Source organism: Zalophus californianus, chromosome 8 (genome assembly GCF_009762305.2).
Source record: "Zalophus californianus isolate mZalCal1 chromosome 8, mZalCal1.pri.v2, whole genome shotgun sequence".
Classification (NCBI taxonomy): domain Eukaryota; kingdom Metazoa; phylum Chordata; class Mammalia; order Carnivora; family Otariidae; genus Zalophus; species Zalophus californianus.
This window is the reverse complement of record NC_045602.1, coordinates 16,614,845-16,639,233: the sequence shown is the minus strand read 5'-3', so window position 1 is coordinate 16,639,233 and position 24,389 is coordinate 16,614,845. Positions and strand designations below refer to the sequence as shown.

Below are 24,389 nucleotides of genomic sequence, written 5' to 3'. Positions count from 1 at the left end.
GATCGTTCCTGGCAAGTACACACGAGGTGCAGCTTTGTGACAAAGGCAGGCAGCCGTCAAGGGGCCACCTGTCGCCAGGCCAGGGCGACAGGGGGGTTGGGAAAGGGGCAGAATGTCCTCAGGAACAGGAACCCCTCTGCTATGGCTCTTTCTTGGCCCCCCCTGAGCCCAGAGGTGCACGTTGCCTTTGGGAACAAACCTTGTGCAGTTGTTTGCAGACTCGGGCATGCAAATCCTTCAGACACGCACAAGTCCTGCTTAGCGGAGCATAGGAAGTCTGCCTGCACCAGCTAACCAGGACTGCCTTCCGCCACGCCTCCATCTGAAACTGATGGTGTTAGTTCTGCCTGTGTCATCTGAAACCTGTTCAGAATGTCATAATCATCCTGGAAATACATAGGTTTGTTTTTATCTCAATCATTTGAGATTGCAAGGAGCTGGTGTGTACTGGGGAGCAGTCTTCTGAGTCGCAGCCTGGGCAGCTGGACGTATGGTATGAAGCTTAGAATGGTGGTCGGGGCAGCATTTCGAACTGGATGTAGTGAGGATAGACTCGAAGCCATGAGCCTGGGTAACAGTAACAAAAGGGAGTGGTATATGGAGAGAAGACATCTAAAGATTGATCCTTGGGAGCGACCAGTTCATATCAGTCATCCCTAGGAATGTGGCTGGATTAACAGATGAGAGGGATTGTGGGAGGGGGGCTCTACCACTAGTTTACTTAGGGAACCTTGATTAAGTTACGTGACCTCACTGTGCCTCCTTTTTCATCAATAAAACGGTTTAATAATAGTCTCTAATATCATACATTTGTTCCAAAAATATAATGCTATAATTGATATGAAGACCTTTCAAGAGTATCTGTCATGGACTAAGCACTCAAAAGTTTATTATTATTATGATTACTATTGTTATTATTATGAAGTTAGTTATATCCTAGATATGCCTCTGAGTGCTTTAAAAAGACTATTTGCTTAACTTCTCCCCCCACACACTCCTTCCCAGATATTTTCATTCTGCAGTGAAAGATTTGGGTGATATTAAGTATACAGCCCAGAGACCCTGGAGTGCCCCAACCCCATTCTAGATCACAGCCACTGCTCCCCTTGAGATGCCTAACAGATGTTGTACAGGAACGAACAGTGGTGAAGGAAAGTGCAGGAGTACTTAATCTTTACCAGGACTTGGGCCAGTACCCCCGTGCAGAGAATTCAGATGGGCTGCGCTTGGCCATTTCCCTGAGTTAGTTAAACATGACCCTTGAGCACATTTGCCGGTTTCCTGAGGCACGTGACCGGGGAGAAGCGGAGACAAGGGGATACGGGCACGTGACCGGGGAGAAGCGGAGACAAGAGGGGAAGTTTGTTGCCGACACCTCAGACCCTGTAGCCTCGGCCGAAGAAAGTCGATGCCTCGGGTCAGCTTCTTACTCTAGTCCCGGGTGAGAAAGAGACAAAGCCAGTCACTAGCTCGTCCAGTGCCTTCCATTTGGGAGCGTGTTCTGGCCCTTTACACTTGAGCCGCACAGAAAGGGGGCGCCTCACTTGGCAAGCCTGTGGCTGCGAGGGGTCCCGGCCGTGGCGCGCCGGCCTCTGCCCTCCTCATGCTCCGCTTCCGTCGCTGCGTCGAGTCCCACCGCTCCCTGAGCGGCCCGAAGAGGGCTGGCGGCTCTGGCCATAGAGCGTTATGTCGTCACCTCCATCCTCAGCCACGCCTCTTCGTCTTTGGGGATTTTAATTCTCATGGTCTCAAGAATGATAATTGAGCCAATACCGGATAAAAGGAAGAAAGGAAACAAGGTAAATTGGAAAATGAATTTCCTAAACTATCTCCCTTTCTTTAGCAATTCTTCAAGTTCCTAAAAAGGGTTGCTCAGAAAGACTGCAGTGAAATTGTAAAGCTTAGTGACTGCTCTCCGTCTGTTCCCAAGAGGAATGTGGTTTTTAAATAACAGAAAAGAAGACCTTATGCTACGGAGTAGGACTCCTCTGCGGGTGCAAGATCCGACTGTCCGGGGAAAACAGCAGCCTGCCCCGGGTTCTCCGCAGGGGTGGAACGCATGAAGGAGGGTTAGTCCCCTGAGCCTGGGAAAGCTGGAAGGAGGGGGGGATGCAAACAGGGAAATAAAGGCAGGACAGGGAGATCTCGCTGGGAGGTACCTAGATGTGCGAGGACTGATTTGACCCCTTGGCAGGCAGCCAGCTGCTTTGTATCTGATCTTTGGCTTCTTTGAGCATAAACAAAGCAAACAAAAAACAAACCCAAACTTGTCAGGTGGCAGTTATTTCTGAGAAGGAGAGGAAAAGTGGAGAAAGCAGGAATGACAATTTTTCTGACTTCTCAGAGCACGAAGGAGAAAATGTCTCTACCCTGAGCATCTACACCATTGCTCTGTGGTTACTCTCACAATGCGGGGGGCTTCCCCTGCTGCACAGCATGACGGCTCAGCACTCTTTCTAAAGAAGTCGTCTTGTACATGTACTGGACACCCAGGGAGCTACAGCTCTTTGTGGAATGCTAACAGAGGAATCTGCAAAAGCAGCCCAGGAAAGCAGGGGGACTTATCTCTGCTGCTGCGACAGCCCGGGGCTTCCCCCTGTGAACCCTACCAGGAGGCAAAGTGACAGTCTCCGAATGCGGGTACCGTCCTTCATTTTAGAAGACACTCAACCAGGAATAGCCAGATGGCACTGCAATGTAGGCTCCAGGTCTCATTAATAAGTAAAACTGGTGAGAGTCACCTCAGCAAGCCAAGCGTGAGTGGTGGCTTGAAGACAGGGGCTGTGTTTGTGTATTTGGTTGACAGCTGATCTTGGATCTTCCAACCAGTGTCTTTCCCCATGGTCTTCTCAGGGGAATACAGCGTGTGTGTGTGTGTGTGTGTGTGTGTGTGTGTGTGTGTACTATATGATAATGTATATAGTAAAATGCTTTGCTTTAGGCTTAAAGAGTGCATAAGGGGCGCCTGGGTGGCTCGGTTGGTTAAAGCAACTGACTCTTGATTTCAGCTCAGGTCATGATCTCAAGTTTGTGGGATCAAGCCCCATGTCAGGTTCCATGCTTGGCAGGGAATCTGTTTGAGATTCTCTCTCTCTCTCCCCCTGCCCCTCCTCTCCCCCCAAAAATAAATACATCTTTTTTTTTGAAAAAAGGAAAGAAAGTATATAATACTTAATATATTTTCTGAGCCTGACATATCAAAAGCAGCTTATCAGAAGAAAATATATTTTCTTAAAAATTAATTTAAGGTCATGTGGTTGCTTCCTCCTCTGACCTGAGCACAACTCCCACTGTAGGGAAGAACCTAGACAGATGTTACCCCCACAGGAGATTCCTTTGTCTTCATTGTCATCAGCAGTAGAATAGCAACTGCCCTTTAGAGTGTTTACTATATGTCAGGTACTTGATATGCTTGTTTTCTGATCTTACCATCCCACACTTTACAGAGAAGGAAACAGGCACAGAGAGGCTAAGAAATTGGCCCAAGATAGCAATGCTAATAAATGGAAGAACCAAGATTCCAGTCGAGGCAGGTATGGCTCAGGGTCCAAGCTCTCAACACTACACCTACTGCACCGTTCTTCCCCTGTAACTGCATAATGAACTTGAGCAGTTTCACAGATTATTTTACCATAATAGAACATGAAGTCTTTATGAGAAGCCCTTTCACTCTGAGTATATTGGCCCTGAAATACCATTTACCCCTCTGCTCAGGTCTACACTCTATCATGAAACAGATTGCCTAAAGACCACTTGAAGAGAGGAAGTTCAATTTGTTTAACCACCAGGAACAAGTTTATACCAAACTTGGCTACATGGTGAATTATGTTCTGAGGAGCTTCTCAAATTCAGCTTACCCGTAGGGTTAACAAAATGAATAAATGAATAAATGAATGAATACATAAATAAGTAAAATTTAAATAAATAACATTCTAAGACTATGAAAACTTCCTTTTATTAGAACTGTGATTCCTGTAATGCCTATAGTCCTACTGGATTGTTGAACAAAGAGAAGTAATACAATTAGAGATTTTTTTCCAGTTTTATTGAGATATAATTGACACAAAACATTGTGTTAGTTTAAGGTATAAAACATGATGAATTTGGTATATGTATATATTGCAAAATGATTACCACAGTTAAGTTTAGTTAACATAATCACCTCACGTAGTTATAAATTTAAATGTCTTGTGATGAAAACTTTTAAGGTCTACTGTCTTAGCAGCTTTTAAGTATACAGTACAATACTGTTAACTATAGTCACCATGCTGTGCATTAGATCACCAGGACTTAATTCATATTATAACTGAAAGTTTGTACCTTTTGACCACTTTTACCCAATCCCTCCACCCCCTACCAGCCCCCATCTCTGGAAACTACCAATGTGTTCTCTGTTTCTAGGAGTTCTTTTTTTTTTTTTTTGGTAGAGCCCACCTATAAGTGAAATCATACAGTATTTGTCTTTCTCTGACTTACTTCACTTAATATAATGCCTTCAGGGGCTATCCATATTGTCACAAACAGCAGTATTTCCTTCCTTTTTATGGTTGAATAGTATTCCCGTGTGTGTGTGTGTGTGTGTGTGTGTGTGTGTGTGTGTGTGTACACCACCAGATAGAGATTTCTGTGTTTTTTTCATGTTTATTATTTTAAGATATGTCATTGAAAGTGATTTTTATTAGTTATTAGCTAAATCAAATACATAAACTTAGGTCATAAGAGGGTTTCTAGCATTTCTTTTGTTCTTAAATCCTCTGTTAGTAATGCATAAAAGCCAGCAACACAAAACGTGTATTAAAACAAAGCTTTGTTGACTCCTTCAGGGCAGAATTTGGGTTTTCCTACGTTGGGCTCCTGTAACAGTACCTCTCTCTGCCTATTGTGTTGAATGGCCAGTTTGTACATGCCCATGTTTTTCCCTAATCTGGCAGCTTCACCAGGGCAGAGCTGTTTTACTCACTGGTGAATTTCAACCACTTAGCTAATACCAGATGGGAAATAGGGTTAGAGTCATTTTTAGTGAGACTGCTTTGAAACTGTGAGTTTCAGCAGCAAAAAGTGAGAGAAAAAAACACCCACATGAGAAAAGACAAGTGTGGTTTCTGTATGGTGGCAAACTGCAACCATGTGCAGGGACATTTCTGCAGGGACATATCTCCTTAGGGGCGCACTGAAAGGTTAAAGGATAATATGTCTGTGAGCACAGAGACCATAGTAACCATAATTCCACCTTACCGCAGAAAACACATGAGGAAAAGCAAAAAGCAGTCCTGAGAAGTCAAAATGTACAAAAACTGGGAAAATTAAATTTTGTGTTTAATAGAGAAATGGATTACTTAACATGACAGCAGTTTGGAAACAGAATAATTCCCATTCAATAATGTGTACTTCTTATCAAGTCTCATGTGTATCAAAGCAAGTGCCAAGGAGAAAGAAACTACAGGAAATACTTGATCTTCATACAAACCTTTGGATTTAAATATGCCGCTGATAGCCTGAGATCTTCAGGTAACAATTCCAGTAATTTCCCAGCAGTTATCCCGCCCATGACACGCAGCGCCCTGGAACTACATAGACTGTGAAGAAGGCTGTAAGTACAGATGTTGGGTGTGCTCCTGCCCTTGCTGACCACACTCAGGTCTCATAGCCAGTTTAAGACCCTCTCCCCCCAGTCTTTAGCTTTTGTGTTTTCATAACATGGGTCAGTTCATTTTTTTTATTATGTTATGTTAATCACCATATATTACGTCATTAGTTTTTGATGTAGTGTTCCATGATTCATTGTTTGCATATAACACCCAGTGCTCCATACAGTATGTGCCCTCTTTAATACCCATCACCAGGCTAACCCATCCCCCACCCCCCCAGAACCCTCAGTTTGTTTCTCAGATTCCATAGTCTCTCATGGTTTGTCCCCCGCTCCGATTTTCCCCCTTCATTCTTCCCTTCCTGCCATCTTCTTCTTCTTCTTCTTTTTTTAACATATAATGTATTATTTGTTTCAGAGGTACAGGTCTGTGATTCAACAGTCTTGCACAATTCACAGCGCTCACCATAGCACATACCCTCCCCAATGTCCATCACCCAGCCACCTGATCCCTCCTACCACCCACCACTCCAGCAACCCTCAGTTTGTTTCCTGAGATTAAGAATTCCTTATATCAGTGAGGTCATATGATACATGTCTTTCTCTGATTGACTTATTTTGCTCAGCATGATACCCTCCAGTTCCATCCATGTCATTGCAAATGGCAAGATTTCATTCCTTTTGATGGCTACATAATATTCCATTGTGTATATATACCACATCTTCTTTATCCATTCATCTGTCGATGGACATCTTGGCTCTTTCCATAGTTTGGCTCTTGTGGACATTGCTGCTATAAACATCGGGGTGCACGTACCCCTTCGGATCCCTACATTTGTATCTTTGGGGTAAATACCCAATAGTGCAATTGCTGGATCGTATGGTAGCTCTATTTTCAACTTTTTGAAGAACCTCCATACTGTTTTCCAGAGTGGCTGCACCAGCTTGCATTCCCACCAACACTGTAGGAGGGTTCCCCTTTGCATCCCCGCCAACATCTGTCATTTCCTTACTTGTTAATTTTAGCCATTCTGACTGGTGTGAGGTGGTATCTCACTGAGGTTTTGATTTGGATTTCCCTGATGCCGAGCGATGTTGAGCACTTTTTCATGTGTCTGTTGGCCATTTGGATGTCTTCTTTGGAAAAATGTCTGTTCATGTCTTCAGCCCATTTCTTGATTGGATCATTTGTTCTTTGGGTGTTGAGTTTAATAAGTTCTTTATAGATTTTGGATACTAGCCCTGTATCTGATATGTCATTTGCAAATATTTTCTCCCATTCTGTCGGTTGTCTTTTGGTTTTGTGGACTGTTTCTTTTGCTATGCAAAAGCTTTTTATCTTGATGAAATCCCAATAGTTCGTTTTTGCCCTTGCTTCCCTTGCCTTTGGCAATGTTTCTAGGAAGAAGTTGCTGCGGCTGAGGTCGAAGAGGTTGCTGCCTGTGTTCTCCTTTAGGATTTGGATGGACTCCTGTCTCACGTTGAGGTCTTTCAACCATTTGGAGTCTATTTTTGTGTGTGGTGTAAGGAAATGGTCCAGTTTCATTCTTCTGCATGTGGCTGTCCAATTTTCCCAACACCATTTGTTGAAGAGACTGTCTTTTTGCCATTGGACATTCTGTCCTGCTTTGTCAAAGATGAGTTGACCATAGAGTTGAGGGTCCATTTCTGGGCTCTCTATTCTGTTCCATTGATCTATGTGTCTGTTTTTGTGCCATTACCATACTGTCTTGATGATTACAGCTTTGTAGTAGAGCTTGAAGTCCAGAATTGTGATGCCACCAGCTTTGCTTTGCTTTTTCAACATTCCTCTGCTATTCGGGGTCTTTTGTGGTGCCATACAAATTTTAGGATTATTTGTTCCATTTCTTTGAAAAAAGTGGATGGTATTTTGATAGGGATTGCATTGAATGTGTAGATTGCTCTAGGTAGCATTGATATCTTCACAATATTTGTTCTTCCAATCCATGAGCATGGAACATTTTTCCATTTCTTTGTGTCTTCCTCAATTTCTTTCATGAGAATTTTATAGTTTTCTGAGTACAGATTCTTTGCCTCTTTGGTTGGGTCAGTTCATTGTTAATTGTAAAGAGTAGTAAAAAGAACTGATTAGGAATGTTGTCCCTGGATTTATAACCCAGCTTTACAACTCACTAATTGTTTGAACTTAAGCAATGTACTCCCACTAAGCCTCAGTTTCCTTTTCTATAAAATAGGGATAAAAGGCCTTCCTCAGAGTGTTGTTGTGAGGACTCCATGAGTACAGACCTTAGCACATTATTCTCAGTTTTTATCAGTTCATTATCATGTGTTGTGATGGTAATTTGCTTTGACATATGGACATAATAGTAGTATACACTCTTAACCACCATGCTTTGGTGTCCAGTTCTTCCTTTCTTTCTACTTCACCTGTCTGCCCCCAACCCCCACTAGTACCTCTACACACCCCATCCTTTTTCAGTTTCCTGTTTAGGGTTACAGATGCAGAGTCTTCTGTTCAGATCTATTGCCTGTGACTTGTAATCTATAGGGACGGGAAGTATCTTGAGCCAGTGTATGTAAAGGCATTCAAATAACCATGTGTTTTACTTGTAAGCCAAGATTTTCATAGAGGGCCCTTCAGTGAATATAGTCTGAAGAAGAATTACAAAAAAAAAAACAAAAGACCTTACCGCACCATCACTTAGAGATTTAACAATATCTAGCCCACTCTAAATGGTTACTGGTCATGAAGGATTGAGAAATAAAATTACATGAACATATGGGCAATCTGGAACCCTCACTATTAGGCTGTCTGTGTTGTGTTAAGGTTCCTAGTACATGCCTTGGGTAGCACATGCCCGTAACTACTTGGACATGACTTGTCTCTTCATACCCGAAGCTAGGTGTAGGGTCCCTGGAATCCATGTGTATTATTCCTGCTCAGCTGTCTAACACTTTTATGCATGAGGGAAGGAATGGTGTTTCCCCAGTGCTAAGGCTCATCAAGCTGGACTTCTCAGGGGAGACATTTCAAGTGGTGATTGCCTCACCGAAAAGTAAATGCTAAGTTTGCCATAGAAAGAGTCTCTGAGATGTGAGGCAGAAGCAGCAGCGGGTGCAGGATGGTGATAGTCCTCTTCGTCGGAGAGGCTCCTGGGGAGGTCTTTCTGCCTGGCCATCCTTCCAGCTGACCCTTTCATAGTAGGGCTTTTCCCAGGACTTCACCACCAGTTTGGGCTGCTCTGAGGGCTCCCAGAGTGCCTCTCTCGGTGTTCAGGAATCTTCCAGCAAGAGAGTGCGCTGGAGCAGAGAAACACCCCTGATGGCCACGAGCCCAAGTCAGCATTTCCAGATTTCACAGCACTGTTTCCTACTCTGAGGAAGTGCAGAACCACTGGACACAATGACTGTTCCATACACTATTTCCCAGATAGAATTTCAAAGGTTCTTGTGGGTAAGGGTAGGACGTGGTGTAGAGAGAACCTAAAGTTATTAGCCCTGTTGGTAGGTAATTAATGCCTGCAGGCAGCTTGTCCTCCCAGGATACCTCAAAGGGAAGCTGTGGCCAGGTGGCCCTGACGGAAATAGTCACCCACTGGCCGTGAGGCCACACACACACCTGAGCTGTAGAGACACTGACCCCCGAAGGAAGGAACCAGGCCACTGCCAGGTCCTCTGGTCTCTAGCAACAGGAAGGACTTCACATTCTGCTACGAGCCATGGCAAAATGAATTTCCGTTTTAAGGCCTTTGGAGTGCCCAGAAATGGTTGCAGTGAGCAAAAACCAGGAGAATGGGAGGAATAAGTGAGCCGCCTGTGAGCCACAGATCCTTTGCAGCATTCAAAACTAAGACCCCAGGTGACACCCAGAAAAATCTCTGTGAAGTAATTCATAGGAAGTCTGCACCTCCAGGTTTAGCTGTTAGTAACTGACTCTCTGGACTACTAAGTCACATATTTTCCTCTTTACAGGATTAATTATCCTTTTAAACATTGGTTAAGTCATAAGGGTATTGTAATAAAGACCAATGTTTTTATAAGCGCAGTCTCTCTTTTCCATATTCAGCTAATGGATTTAATGGCTGTTCAGGCAGAATCAGTGGACAGTAACACACATGCCCGTCTTGTCCTCCCACCACACCTTGACTCCTCCAGCCTCTCGTTGCCACTGTAGCCAGAGTACGTGGCCTACCATGCAGACCTTATCATGACACTTCATTGTGTGAAGTCCTGGGGACTTCCTGTTTCCCCCACTATCTGAAAGTCGAGCGTTCCTGTGAAAACTTTTATAAGTTGAAACGGCATAAAGGAAAAAAGCCATCGCCTTTAACCTGTATGGTGAAAATTTTTCGAGTGTTCCCAGGCCCCAAAAATAAGCTCTCGTAGGCTTTTCTGATATCTTAGGACACAGCTTGCTAGTGTGTGCACACAGTAAATTCAGGTAAAGCACGGACGCTTGCAGACACAGTTCAAAGCTCTAGTGGCTGGATGTGGAATGGAGTTCCGGCGGGGGAGGTGCTCCGGGTACAACACGCAGCCTCTCTACCTGCCCACTGCCAAACAAACACTGAACACTACTTTCACTTTTAGCCTTTATTCATAAAAGCGAAGATCTCTTTGGGTTTCTTTCAGTTGGCGGAAACAGGTGCTAACATAGGTATTTCATAAAAGCAAAGCAGCAGAACACAGACTTTGGAAAAGCAGGGGTTACGTGTGTGTGTGTGTGTGTGTCATGGGCAGGGGTTACATGTGTGTGTGTATATATATCATGGGCAGGTCTAGATCAGTATCCAGTTGTGTGTGTGTGTGTGTGTGTGTGTGTGTATGTATGTATGTATCATGGGCAGGTCTAGATCAGTATCCAGTAAGGGTCTTAGTAATGTCTTCACAGAGGCTCTGTCTCCATGCAGCTGCTTGCTCTCACCTGAAGTATGAGATTATCACCTGCCCACTGAATCAACATGCTCTCCTGCTACACGGAGCCTATTCGTACAAATGTTACCAGGGTTCTGGTCACTTTTCATCTGCTACATTGAGAAGCCTGAGCTTATCTGATTCATCTTTGGATGCATTCAACAAACCTTTCACATCTGCCTACCATGTGGGTGCATGGAAACGGCGAAGTGTGTGGTGAATGGATGGTCACTAGTCACTCAGTGATTATGTCTCAGTAACTCGTCCTTGTCCTCAGCAGTCATCTCTCCAGTGCCCATCCCAGCCTCCATGTACACAACGTGGCTGGCACGTCCTTTTAGTGACTCACGGGTGATCTCCACACAAGACTCTCCCTAGATGGGGATGGGTTTCTTTCCATCACATGCCTCTTAATTCACTCCCGTACACCATGAAGGTCACTGCCTTGAGAGAGCCATGCTCTGGAGGGAGCCTTGGGACTAGCCTACAGAGCCAGGGACAGGAGCTGTTTTCAGAGCACTGCAGCTTGCTGGTGTCATGTTTGTGTTGGAAGAGGAAAATGTTTTCTAATAAAATGTTTTTGTCTTGTCTTTTAGCTTACATTTTACTATGGAACTATAGATGCTTGGTGTCCAATGGAATACTATGAAGACATAAAGAAAGATTTTCCAGAAGGAGATTTTCGACTCTGTGAGAAAAAAATACCTCATGCTTTTATCCTCCATTTTCCCCAGGAAATGGCTGACATGGTAGCTGACTGGCTAAAGGATGATCTGTCCAAAATATAAGTACTGGCCCAGAAACATCACTGACAGCTAATACGTAGCAGCAGTGCTGTGCCTTCTCTTAGTAGTTAGTAGTATCCTTCGTAGGCAAGTGTTCATTGTTAATGTTTGATATTAGAAGAGGAAAACAAAAAAGAACCTCTTGGCTTACTGTCCGCTCCCAGCTAGCTCCCCATACTACCAGCTGAAGTAAACACAATTGATGAAATACACCATAGGTTTAACAGCACATTTTCCAAGACTCAGGGAACACAGTGATCAGTGACCTAAACAAGACCCCTTCCTTATGTTTGCGTGAGATATGCCAGTGGCGCCAGGCAGTTGATATTAGTAGGCAGAATCCTTGCAGACAAAAGGAAGTCTAAATTTAGCTGATTTTAATCCAGTTACCATGTACAGTAGGCTCTCCTAGAAGAAATTATGAAACACCTACTAGAAAATGTGAAAGAGATCAGTGAATGTGAAGTGTAGAGTCAGATATATAAGTGTATGAGATCATGAGGACACACAGTCCAGTAGCAGGAAGTGATGAGTGGTGGATCTTGGAAGTGGACCTGGGTCTCCCTTAAAGACAGAAGCTGAAGATCAGCCCGGACTAACTTTGTACAGGTCTTGGCTGAGGTCATCGGAATCAGGCTGGATACCAGCACGGCCTCCGTCACCTCCCCACTCCCCCTCCCACCCTGTTCCCACCTTACAGCATGTCATGAACCACAAGCAGAGCTGACATCAGGGCGGGAGGCACCACTTCTCTGCATCTCCGAGAAGGTCCCCCGAGGAGTGAGACTTCATGATCTTCCTGCATTAGACAGAGAATAAAGTTCACCAGACATTCCTTTGGCAAAGGAACCCGGTAAGAGTTGTTGAAGGATCCTTACTGTGCCTCCTGCCACAAGACAACCAGCAAGCTCTGTGCTGAGCCCTAGGCTGCCAGGTTGTCTGCTCCCTGCAGGCTCCTCTTCTGCAGGGCCAGGATGTGGAGGCCCCGGGTGTCCCAAAGCCAGCCTGTACCTGTCTCCTGGAGTTGCCTCTGCTGTGATTTTTCCAAGAAAACTACATTGAGGGCAAGCTATGAGCCAAATACTATGCTAGGCATCAAGGACCAAGTTCTTAGCTATGTCATGATTTTTTCTTCTGAAAATCTTCCAGTAAGTAATTTTTGAGAGGGCATCTTTCAGTCGCTGAATAGAGAATTACCATAAATGAGTTCTACGTTTCTGCCTTGGTTTTGTTAGTTGGAAAGAAATTGACTACTGAACCAAAGCAAGCCATAATGAATTATGTGACTTCACCTTCTCTGGATGTCTTGAGGTCCAGTAGAGAAGAAGCTTGTTCTCCAGCTCACAGTATTTTTGCCTTCCCTAAAATGACTCAATCCTGGGACCCTAGGGGCCAATAATTCCCACTGACAGCAGTGCTAGTTGACAATTGGTCAGAAACATTCAGTTTTCTCCTAGAGGAGACCCCTCATGGTGTTACCATTCCTTAAGAACAATAGAATGTTGTCCTTCCTTTCAAAGCCTAAAGCCCCGATGAAAGATCCTGCTCTGATATGCTGCCACCCCAGTGGTGAGTGTTGAACAAGTTACTGTCCCTTGGCATGGCTTCTGCATCCAAGCAAATGACTTCTCAGAGGGGAAGAGCCAAACCCCAGGCCAGGAGTGCTCTTGGCCCTGGAGAGAAGCCAGGAGACACACCTTGGCACGGGGCTGTACACAAAATCCTGATCGGCCTCTGTGTGGGGAGGCCTTCTGGAAATCTGATGTTAGAAGCTTAGGATTCATGGCTCTGGAGTGCCTTGTGTATAGAAGATGCTCAGTACTGACTTGAAGCACTCGAGCAAGTCCTGGGTGAATCACACCTACTCAAAGGATAACACCACCCCAGCTTTTCTTTCTGCATTATTTTATTTTACTCCATATTTCACAAGTCCACATGTATGACATTGTGTCTTATTTTAGTTTTTCAGAGCTTAAAAAAATGATGTAAAAGATATGGGCTTGTTTTCTGTTTATCGTCTGATCACCAAATAAATTTGCAAAATAAATGTTTTACCAGCATTTATGATTGCCTGGCCTGATTTCTGTGTTGGGGGAGGAAGGTATAATCTCAGCAGTCCTCTGAGTTAGACTCAGGCCAAAGTCTCTCTGTTAAACTGAAAAGCCATTTTCTCAGTACTTCTTTTAGAGAAGGAAGATTCCGATTTTAGGAGATTGAGGTTCATTTTATTTCATTAGGAATTAAACAAAACACTAAATGTTCTCATGCATGTGTATGAGGTAATGATACGGTATAAGAATTCTGGAGGCCTCATCATCTGATTTTTAGGCAACTTTCTCTAATTTTCCATGCCTCGGTGTCCTCACTTATAAGATAGGATTAATAATAAAGCATACTTCATATTGTTGGAAGAATTAAGTGGGATGATAAAATTAAAGCATTTAGTGCAATTCTTGGCCAAGAGTATCTTCTCAATAAAGATTGGCTATACTAATTATTATCATTATTAAACATCATCACCATAAAAAAGACTAAAATTGATAAGCAGTGGATGAAATTCATTTTCCAGAAGCATTTCTGCCTGTATGTACCAGTCAGCCACACAGATTGTCTTTGTCAACGATTTAGCTTTTTAAGGGTTTATCTAGTGCTGAGTGAAAAGTCTAAGCTAGAGTCATACCCAGCACCTACAGCTTGTTCTCAGGCTGCCCCGGGCCAGGGGACAGATCCAGAGACAGCTCCCGTGGCCCTCTGGACTCATGTCCGAGGTGGCTAGGGACCTCTCACCACCCACTTCTCCACCCAACCCTTGGAGAGTCAGGGACCTCCAAAGCCTTGATTTCTCTTCACCCTACATTATATTAAAAGTAATTCCATTATTTTTAAAAGATTTATTCATTTATTTGAGAGACAGCTGGCACAAGTGGGGGGAAGGGCAGAGGGAGAGAATCTTCAAATAGACTCCCCACTGAGGGTGGAATCCAACAAGGGGCTCAATCCCACAACCCTGAGATCATGACCTGAGCTGAAACCAAGAGTCAGATACTTAACCAACTGAGCGACCCAGGTGACCAAAATTAATTCCATTAAAGGAGACTAAAAAGACATGACAATGTAACACTTGATTCTGGATCGGATGCTTTCTTATAAAAGAAAACATTGTTGGGACAGTTTGCACAACTTGATCAGGGTCTACAGATGAGCTAGGAGTAAGAGATGAATGTTAATTTTCCAACTTCAGTGGTTTGTGAAGAGAATGTCTTTATTTGTACTGAAGACACACTGAAGTTTCTGGTGGTGATAAGGCATCATGTCATTTTACTCCAAATGGTTCAGAGAGGAAAGAAAATGTTCTTTGTACTTGGCAATTTTTTTATAAGTTTGAGATGAGTTTGAAACTTGTAAAAGCAATTTTTAAAAAGTCACCCTGCTCTGTCCTGCATCTGTGTCTCATTGCTTCTTTTACAGAAAGTAAATTTCTTCTAAGTAAGTAGAGATCTGAGTTCAAATCCTGAATCTGTCATTTACTGGGTTTGCGATGCTACATTGGCTTAGCCTCTCTGAGGCTCCCCGCCCCCCATCTTGTTGTCCATGAAAATACTTGCTTTCATTTTGGGATGTTAGAATGTTAGATTTGGGGAGGGTTTTTGTTTGTTTTTAATGGGGCTAATTGAGGTCATGCATAACAGCATCTAGCACCCTGTCTTATGGTAAATGTTCTGTAAAATGGTACCTGAAGGAAAGTAGAGCAAACTTTTGCTGTCTCTTCTCTTTGGTGCAGTGGACGACCCGGTGATGTCTCAGCTTCGACATGGTTTCACCCAGCCTGCAACTTGATTCTTGCAGTCTTAGCATTTCTGGTTCCTTTGAGGGGTGGGGGGGTGGAAACGGTTGCTCACCTGGCTCAGCTTCCTGGCCCCAGGCCATGCAGGCCTCCCACATGCAGCACAGGATGTTGGACCATCACCTTGAGGACCTTATGGTGGATTTAGAAAAGGTGCAGAAAGCAAAACATTTCTTAACCTGAGACTTCATCTTTGTCCTGGCCTTCTCTTGCAGGACAGAGGGGACATCCTTGGGCTGCTCCGTCCCATGGGAGGTGGGGTTTAAAGAGGGGTCAGTGGCGAACTAAGTGTGTCCTGTGAACAGATTTCTCTCCGATGCCTTAAAGCGGAAGCTGTCCTGCAGGAGTCCCTTTCCAAAGGGGCTGTGATTCCTGCCTATGCCCCGTAGAGATGTAGGCGAGTGAAGGCTCCGGTCCACGGGGGGAGCCGCTGTGGGACACGGGTCTGGCCTCCTCCACCAGCCTGAAGGCTCTGGTTTGCTGCAGTCCTGTGAAGAGGAAAGCCCCAGAGGAAGAGGGGAGGCGGCTGCTCCTAGTGCCAGAAAGACAGGGAGAGCTTATGTGGTGTGGGAGAGAGGAGAGAGCCCACAGAAAGAAGCTGCTGCCCGCCTGCCGCACTTCCAGTGTCTCAGTTAAGCCTTGCGGCCCTGTAGGCCACAGGTTATGGCCGTACTCAGGACAGACAGGTAAGTGACTGGCTCAAGATCTCACAGCTACTGAGAGGCCGCGGGAATTCAAAGGCAGCCTCTACTCAAGAGTAAAGGCTTCCTCCCCTTTCCACAGCACCGTGCTGCCTCCCGGAGGCAACAGTGGACAGCCCAGCAAGAGCGGAAGTCTGGACGAGGGGATCGAGGGAAGGGCAAATGAGGGCCAGGTTAGCAGGCCCAGCGTAGAGTAGCTAGTTGGTAACACGGGGATAGTTTTAGAAGAAGGAGGGAGAGAACAGATCAGCTGGCCAGGGAGGGGAGGATGGGGGGCGCAGTGCGTCAGGCAGAGGATCGCAAGGAGGAATGCCTGCCTGCAGGAGTCAGCGCAGAGGCCACCGTGCCTCATTGTGTCCCTCTGCTCCCCGCCGCAGCCGCTCCGGCCCTCCAGGTGCTGACCTCTCCGACCGCACCTGTGCTCTGAAACCTTAGGAGTCAACAGCTCCAGATCAGAGCGTGCCCATGCCCCTACCCTCCCCCGCCCCCAGACACAGCCCCAAAGGCCAACAGCTCCTGCCTCCTAGCGTAGCTCCCCCGCCTCTGAGCCCTCAGGGTGCCCTGGCCTTGTCTCTATTGGAGTACTTACCAGATACTGCTGGAATTCTATTTTTCCAATCTGCTCCTCCTACCCCCACCGCCAAACTCCTTTCTGCTCTTGAAAGGAGAGTCCTAGGACATGGAACTTGTGTCTTGTCATCTCCGTGTTCTCAGGGCTTACAGAATAGGGCCCGCCACACGGAATATTCAACAAGCTTTACTTAATTCAATACAAGTTTCTACCATACCTGATAGTCAACCTCTCAAGAAACACAATTCTCTCAGTTGGTCAGACTTTCAGGGAATCACATCTCAGGGACTCTGAGTCCCTCACGACTGAATGTGTAAATGGAAATGGGAGGTGGACTAGCTCTTTTATCCCTGAAGCCTCTCCCCAGCTAAGCAAGGCACAGCCAGGGCAGTTAGACTCAGGGACATGGAATGGTGGCTTTCTGGCACTGGGGAACCACAGAAAGCAAGGCCCCCACACTTCGTGGCCATTCTTGTCCCCTCCAGCTGCGACGGTTACTTCCATTCTCCCATGGTCAGAAAGCCTCTGGAGTTTGAGTCTTAGCAACTACCAAATATGTGGTTAGTATTTGTTGAGCGCTAACCCGGTGCAGCACCCCAAGTGGGAATTAAAGCCACAATACATGAGACGGGGCTTTGGGAGAGCAGAGAGTTTTCATTTTGGCTTGCATTCCTCAGACATTCTGGCAAAGGGGCCTGTGCTGACCTCCCTACGTTGGGACAGACTTCCTTGCTGGGTAAGTCTATGGGAAAATTCCTCTTCCCTGGGATGGGAATGTGACCCGGTGACTGGGCGTCCATTAGAGCCAGGGGTGCGGGTGCACCTGCAGGGCCTCCCTCCTCACAGAGGGACCAGAATCCCATCTCTGCAAGTCCAGCCTGCACCGGCTCCACACCACAGCTGGGCTTCCTCCTGCTGGCACTGCCGAAGGGCTGCGCACCTGCATGTGATTAGGACTGGCAGACGCCCATGGCCTCGCAGTCCAAGGCTGCACGCTGGTGACACGTTGCAACGGAGGAGTTCCTCCCCAGATCCCTCCTCCTCCCGCACAGAAGAGTGTGGGATCCGCTGGGGCGCAGGAACACGATGCATGCACAACCAGGTCAGGGGGACACCAGCCCCGGCAGGACAGCAGGTGGCACACATCCGCCTCGGCTGCTGGGCGGGGACAGGCAGGGGGCACGCAGGGCGGGTTGGGCGCACCAGCACCCACCAGGGAGGGCGCAGCGGGCAGGCAGCACCTCCCATTAGCGTCTTTCACTGTGGACCATGGACGCTTGCTCGCATCAGTGTTCGGGGACCCGGATCAACGTCTAAATGCTACCCCTGACTTTCCTTTCTCCCTGAAACTGCCCCTTGTCTTCTGACTCTGCATGCCCCTCACCACGGAATGCCAGGGTAAGCCACGTGGAGACCGAAAAAGAGGAAAATGAAGAACTGACCCAGGATCCTTATAAACAATCATGACAAGACTCCACACTCTTCGATGGCAGAGTCTGAAATCTTACACTTGAATGTACCTACCAAGTGAGTTACTTGAAAGGTGAACATGATTTTCTTCCAAAGAAAAAAGACTCCCTTATTTAGTAGTAATGAAATTAAGAAGCAAAAGGGAAGCAGACTTTCTTGATCTACCTTTCACCAGAGAGAGACAAACGTGACCACGGGGACTGGCGTTGACCCACTGCAGGAACAGCCGGCACTGCTCTGCAGGAAGGGGGCTCCCCCTGGCCGCGCCTAGGTCCCAGAGGAGATAATTCTGGTACCAAGCCATTCCCGAGGGCAAGGCCCTGTCACCTTCCCCATACAGCTGCTCTGTCACTAATCCTCTCCCAGAAGTACGTGAGGAACAGATGAAATAGCTTTCTCCTTCCTGTGTTAGAGGAAAAAGTTGTGAGTGCCTGGTCCGCTCCCACCCGGTCTGGGAGAGGTCCTGAAGGACGCGAGGTGGTGCCACAGAGCACAGGTCGTTGGACTCGTCTGAAGAGTCCTGAGCAAAAGCGGCCACAGTTGCTGTCGGACTTTGTTGGTTTCCCTAAAATATGTAACGGGCCCTGCAGAGGAAGCTGCCGCAGTTGGGCATTGCTGTGGGCTATGGATCACAAAGGCCTCCCTGAGCAGCCTCAGAATGGGGGTGCTCAGGCTTTGCGGCCTGCTGTGTATGGAGCAAACTTTCCACTCGGACTGTGTTGGCAGGACAACACTCACTCGCGACACATGGCGATGCTAGTTTTCTAAAGTGAAAATGCTTTCTGCTGCATGTTGGCCCCTTCACCCCCGAACCCCAGTTTGGATATCTTCCTGTGCAGTGGCTTCATCCAGTACGGGCTGTGCCGTGTCCTACGGAGCCGCACCAGTCAAAAGACCCGAAGCACGTGACAGCCTGAGCTGTTTCAAGGGGGAACGGTGGACATAAAGACCGACAGGCCCAGAGCTACCACGGAGCCCCGTTTCTGTGCAGGTGTCCTAACGTCTAAGTGGTCGGCTTCTGTTCTCAGTGCACAGCAGTGGGAGCAGACCACCAGAGAAAGGCTGAATAACAAGGCAAAACACAGTTCTCTAAAGGCCAGCCAGGAGCAGGTTTATCAAAATATTTAATCAACTTATCTGTACAAAATATTAAAATGGTTAATGTGAAGAGCATACAAGAGCACATTTAACAAATATATACTGCTATATAACTGTCAAGAAAAATAGAGATTGCTGTTTTACAGTTCATTTACATTCCAATATGTACAATCCATTTAAACTTGAGAATACATATACACAGTGGGTTAGTATGAGCCTTGAGCTCCCTGCCAGCCCGCCTCACAACATCAGCTCCTGCTGCCCCAGCCACCCCGCGGAGCAGAGGGGAGATGGCCCGGGCTCCAGCTTCCAGGCCTCGGAGCTCTGCTCCAGCCAAACCAGAGCTGGAAGACTACCGACAAGGAGATTTCAGCTTGCATTCAATGAGTTTACAATTCTCACCACCTGCCCCATCTTACTCCCAAGCCGAGCTGAGAAATAGTGGGTATCACTGCGAAGGGAAAGGGGCTTCAGCCCCCCAAAATAATACATTCTGTCTTCAGCTGCTGGAATGTGCGTATTGAGCTGTGATAGTATTGCTGTCACTTTGAGTTTTGCCCATTTCCTTAGAACCACAGCATTGGCGGCAGAGTCAAGGCACTGGCTAAGAGGCAGGGCGCCTATCTTGTCAGACGACGCTGCCCACGCAGAGCGTGCACAAAGAGGGGCACGCCGTAAGCTGGTGCCCGTGGTCTGCGGCAACCTCTTGATATGTATTTAAAAAAAAAAAAAAAGCTTCCCAAACTTTTCTGAATCCCCTATTCTCTGATGAACGGCAAGTTGCAGTCAGTATGCTAATCCTTATAAGAAAAAAAAATGTATTAACTTTTCATTTGGGGCGAAATACTTCCAGCTGAAAGACCTAAAGTGACTCAGTTATGACTCTTTGTCACAGAAAACACAGAAGCTCTTTGCACTACTGTCAAAAGTGGACTACAAAACAAAACACCCCAAACAACAACCACAACAACAAAACAGCCATTACTGTAAGGAAGCTTATGTTGATCTGTGACTTATCCGAGGTGGAGAAAGACAGAGAAACTCCGCCTTCTAGAGTTTCTGTTCCTGGCTTGGAACACTCGGGGATTTCCCAGCCAGAAAATACATTCTTGCTTTCTCCCTGAACATGTATCATCATTTTCTAAACAGAATGCTGAATGGCTGGCTTTCCTTGGACTCTGACAGGCCCTGACCCGGAAATGTAAACTGCAAAGAAAAATAAGCCCTGCTTGCGGGTGCACCCCATCCTCGAACCAGCCTGCTCATCTCAAGCCGCGCTGCTGCTGTCCCGAGCCCCCGGGGAAACCTGGGACGTGTGGGTCGTCTTGGGCCCTCGGCAGCCTTCAGTCACTCGGAGACAAGCACGCAGACCGGGAAAGGCTTCCCCTGCACATCGTCAGACTTGCTTCTCAGACTCCCTGGGCTGACAAGTCCAGGCTAGGGCTGCCCACGCGTGAGATCTATGAGAGGCCAGGCTCGCCGGGAAGCTGTGCACGGACAGAAGACGGCCGCACGCCGTGTGCAGGTGCACCGGGCCACCACGCCCCCTCCCAGCCTTTAGCCCAGGGACCGGCTTCACGGACTGGTTAGCCTCTGTGCTTCAAATGGGTTTGTGTTTGCCTCCAATTCAGCAGGATTCCCACGAATAAGCCTCACAGGGGATCTGCTTTCTGTGAACCATAGGCACACCTCAGCACCAGAAGGTTCGGACAAGGTTCTAGATTCTGGCCACCAAGCGGCCGAGCAGGGTGTAGGCTCAGCACAGGTATCTGCACCACCACCACCCCCACTCCCCCACCCCCGCTCTAGCGGCAGGAGCTGGGTGTGGTCGCTGCCACTGCCTGTCCCACGGAGCAGTGCAGAGAGGATTATGCAAAGAAGGACAGCCACCGGCCCACCTTCTGCCTGGCCAAATCTCCAGCTGCCCCAGGGCCACGCTCCTGTTCGCCAACAGCTCAAAAGATGGTGGAATACAGATGCAGAAACCAAGCAGCTAGCCACATCCCGGCAGGTCTGTACTACCGAGCAGCAAGGTGCCCCGGACTCACTCGACCATCAGAAGCTGGTCCTTGTTTTTCTCAACGACTTGTTTCAGCTTCCTATCACCAACTTACAGCAAGGAGAGAAAGTTTCTGCACGACAGCTCTTACCTGGTGGGCCTGTCTGTAATACAGAGCTTCTAACCTGGCGGAAGGAAGTGCTCCCTAGACCAGCATGCAAAGCGGTCCTGCCAACAGACCCCCTGACTACAGAAACACCTCTTTGCAGAAGTCTCCGTGCACACTGAGCCCTCTTACCCTTGTAGGAGGATTCCAGGGGGAGACACCAGCCCCTTCCTTTGCATGCCCTCACAGCCACAGATGCTGCAGGGGCCTGAGGACTGCTCCCTGGGGGTCGGCACAGGCAGGAGCAAGCGGTCCATCGCCCACCAGTCGAGCTGCTCGGAGGGCGTGCTTGCACTTTTCAACAACTCTAAGCACAATTGGAAAGGCAGACCAGCTTTTCAGTGACCTCACACTCTGACTCTACCGTTCCCTGGGTTGCTCCGCCGAAAGTGCGGCTGCCACCGTGAAGCGCCAACCCAACTCTGCGCAGTCAGAAGGCCTATGGCCAGGTCCCAAGCCGGCTTCAAGCACGGCCCCTGTGCCGGCCATTTTGGGGCCGGGGGCAGGGGAGAAGCCCAGCTCTGGTGACACTGGGTGTGCGCACATCATGAGCAGAGGATCCCTGAACCAATAAGCAGAGCCCACACAGCAAACGTCAGGCCCTCGGTCACCCCCATTGATTTACTAAGCCAACCTCCAACCCTCTTCCTACAGCTACATCTGGGTAGGTGACTCCACATAAGGGACGTGTGGCCTTCCTGACAAGAACAGGCTTCTCTCACCTTGAGCCCCTTTGGGATTTAACTAATTTAACAGATTAAAGTCCAAAATTGGCACAAAAGGAGGAAGAATCTTGCTCCAGCCTAAATGGCCAGAAGGCTCTAAGGACAAAAGGCAGAGCTGTCTGAAAAAATTATAAATAACCTCTTTTGACTCCTCCCTGTTTCTTAATGTTAAACTCCACCACCATTTTTCACAAAATGGTGAGAAAAAGTTCTCAAGGTGTCCAGTCCTGAGTCACTCCTCCAGCAAGCTGGACCAGACATGGGCATGGCAGTGAGGAGGGGGTGGGGGCCCATGGGGACCTGCTGGGGCATGCCACCTTTACTACAGGCCTGCTTGCCTGGTCCGGGGACTCTGGGACAGCCCCGGGGCCATGCCAGGCTGCCAACAGGGCCTGGGCTTGCTTGCTTCCACTGCTCCCACAGAAGCACCAGCAGGAGGCAGCAACCCTCCCAGGATTGGGTCACAGAACAATCTCGGCAGGCCTGGCCCTACCCACCCTTACAGCCCCTCACCTGGAACACAGGAAAGGTCGTGGCTTTGGTGAACTGAGCCCTACCCATGAGATCCTGGGCTCCCCTGCACCTTGCCATGACCCAGGTGGAAATCAAAGCCACATACATGAGGCACCAACAGAGGCCAGGGATATAACACACACACACACACACACACACACACACACACACACACACGCACACGTACACACAGGCAGGAGCTGTGATACTTGTAAGAAGTGGCTTTGGGATGGGGATGGGACCCTTTCCAGGAAGAGTCACATCTGCTCTGCCTTTAAACTATGTTAGTGGGCTTTCGGGCCAACTAGAATCCTAGAACCACAGGACTGGAGAGCTTCCCCTTTTACAGGGACTGAAATGGAAGCTCCGGGTAGGGAGGTGGCTGCCCACGGTTGTCCCAGACCTCTCAGGAGGCACAGTGGGGAGCTCTAGCACTCAAGTGACTCAAGTGACCGTGCATCAGGCAGACAGCAGGCGACAGCGTGGGGCGGTTCCCTCCTGGGTATGCAGAAGGCCCCAGACACACCAGTGCAGCTCAGACACACCTCAGAGGGATCTAGTTCTCTCCCATCTCTCCCAACATCTTCCAACTGCTGGGTTCACTTGTCAGCTGCCTCTCTTCCCTTCCCAATCCAGACCCCTGAGGGGACAATGCAGGTCCTTCCCTGCCAATGACAGATGGCTGCCTTCCAGACCCCCAATCCTCCCAGCCCACTGGGCACCTGCTTGAAGCCTCCTGGCCCAGGCCCACTGAAAGGGCCCTGCTTTCTCAGCCCAGGAAGGCTTCTGCATCCCCACCGACATGCTCTCAGGAGATCAGCGAGGCCCCCATGACGTCTGTGTCCCAGAGACAGCTGTAGTTGCTGGCTCTTCTTCTCACCCCATTTTCTGGAGACCAGATTCAAGCAAGGCAAGAGTCTGCCTTTTTCTGTGCACAAGCTCCTCTTGGAAAGAATTCAATTTTTCTCCCTGCTTTAAGAAGAAAATCAGTCTACAGTCCTGGGTTATTTTCTGCTATGAGTTTCAATAAAATTACAAACAGGTAAATGACTTGTAGAATTTGAGTTACACTCTGATTACATCCACAGGGTGGTCCGTACTCCCTTCAGCACTGACAGCAAGGTCCCTGCTCCTGCTGACACTTCCAGGAGACTGTCCTGGGAGCAGTCACCGCACTGGGTTTGCCAGATTTGACTCGACATCACACAATCCATGGCTCTTCTTTTCCCCATGCCACTGCAGTAGTAAAATGGCGGCACACTAGGATGAAGGGGGGTCTATGTGTAAGGAATGGGTAGAGCTCAAGCTGAGACAACAGAGCCTGACACCCTCTCGGGAGGACACAACCCTGCTGCTTGGAAAGCCAGAATTCAACCAGGCAAGTGTTTGGGCATCATGTCTCCCTTAACACAGAAGCCTGGCTTCCAGCAGCACTGACCAGACTGTCTTCGTGTTTAGCAGACCCAGCACCAACCCCCTTGGGCCTCAGCTGGCCCACCCTGTGCTCTCCAAGCAGGGATGCCCACCCTATTCTCTAGCAGGAAGGAGTGGTTCACATGGTCTCAACTGGAAGTGCCCAAGTCTTCCCCAACAAAATGGAAAATTCGCTGGACTTGAGGAAGAATACTGTGGTGGCCCCAGACCCAGGGGGTCCTGAGTTGGGAAGGGGACACTCCTTTCGCTTACAGTGCTGACACACTTTAACCCTGCTTGCCAGCAGCCAGCTCTCCGGAGGGTGGGGACTGGGGCTTCTAGCTGCGTGGCTTGGCCCCGCATCCCCCCCACCCCCCACCCAGAGGACAGCCAGTACAGGGCACTCCCAGCTGTGCCGGTAGGATCCTTCTCCAAATCCTGGCAAAGCGGCTCGAACCCCATCACAGTAGCAAAAACACGTCTGCTTCTACATGCAGTGGCCCTTCTGCTGTCATTTTTACAAAATGTGACACATCTTCTCCCTTCACCTACTTTTAACTCTGAGATGCCAGAGGCCCAAGCAGAGTTGTGGCAGGCACAGGTGGTCCCCCGGGGGGCGAG

General features: G+C 47.9%; 1 protein-coding gene across 3 annotated transcripts in view; it reads left to right on the top strand.

Annotated features, from left to right (window-relative positions):
- The window catches only part of LDAH (lipid droplet associated hydrolase), a 109,028-nt gene extending 95,700 nt beyond the window's left edge, over nt 1-13,328 (top strand). For 2 of the 3 annotated variants that reach the window (XM_027622501.1, XM_027622500.1), the window contains exon 7: nt 11,080-13,328. In XM_027622501.1, coding sequence (XP_027478302.1) covers nt 11,080-11,271 — 192 coding nt within the window. In that variant the 3' untranslated portion in view covers nt 11,272-13,328. The remainder of the gene's footprint in view (nt 1-11,079) is intronic. The other variant, XR_003524691.1, reaches the window with a different exon arrangement.
- Nucleotides 13,329-24,389: the final 11,061 nt, after the last annotated feature.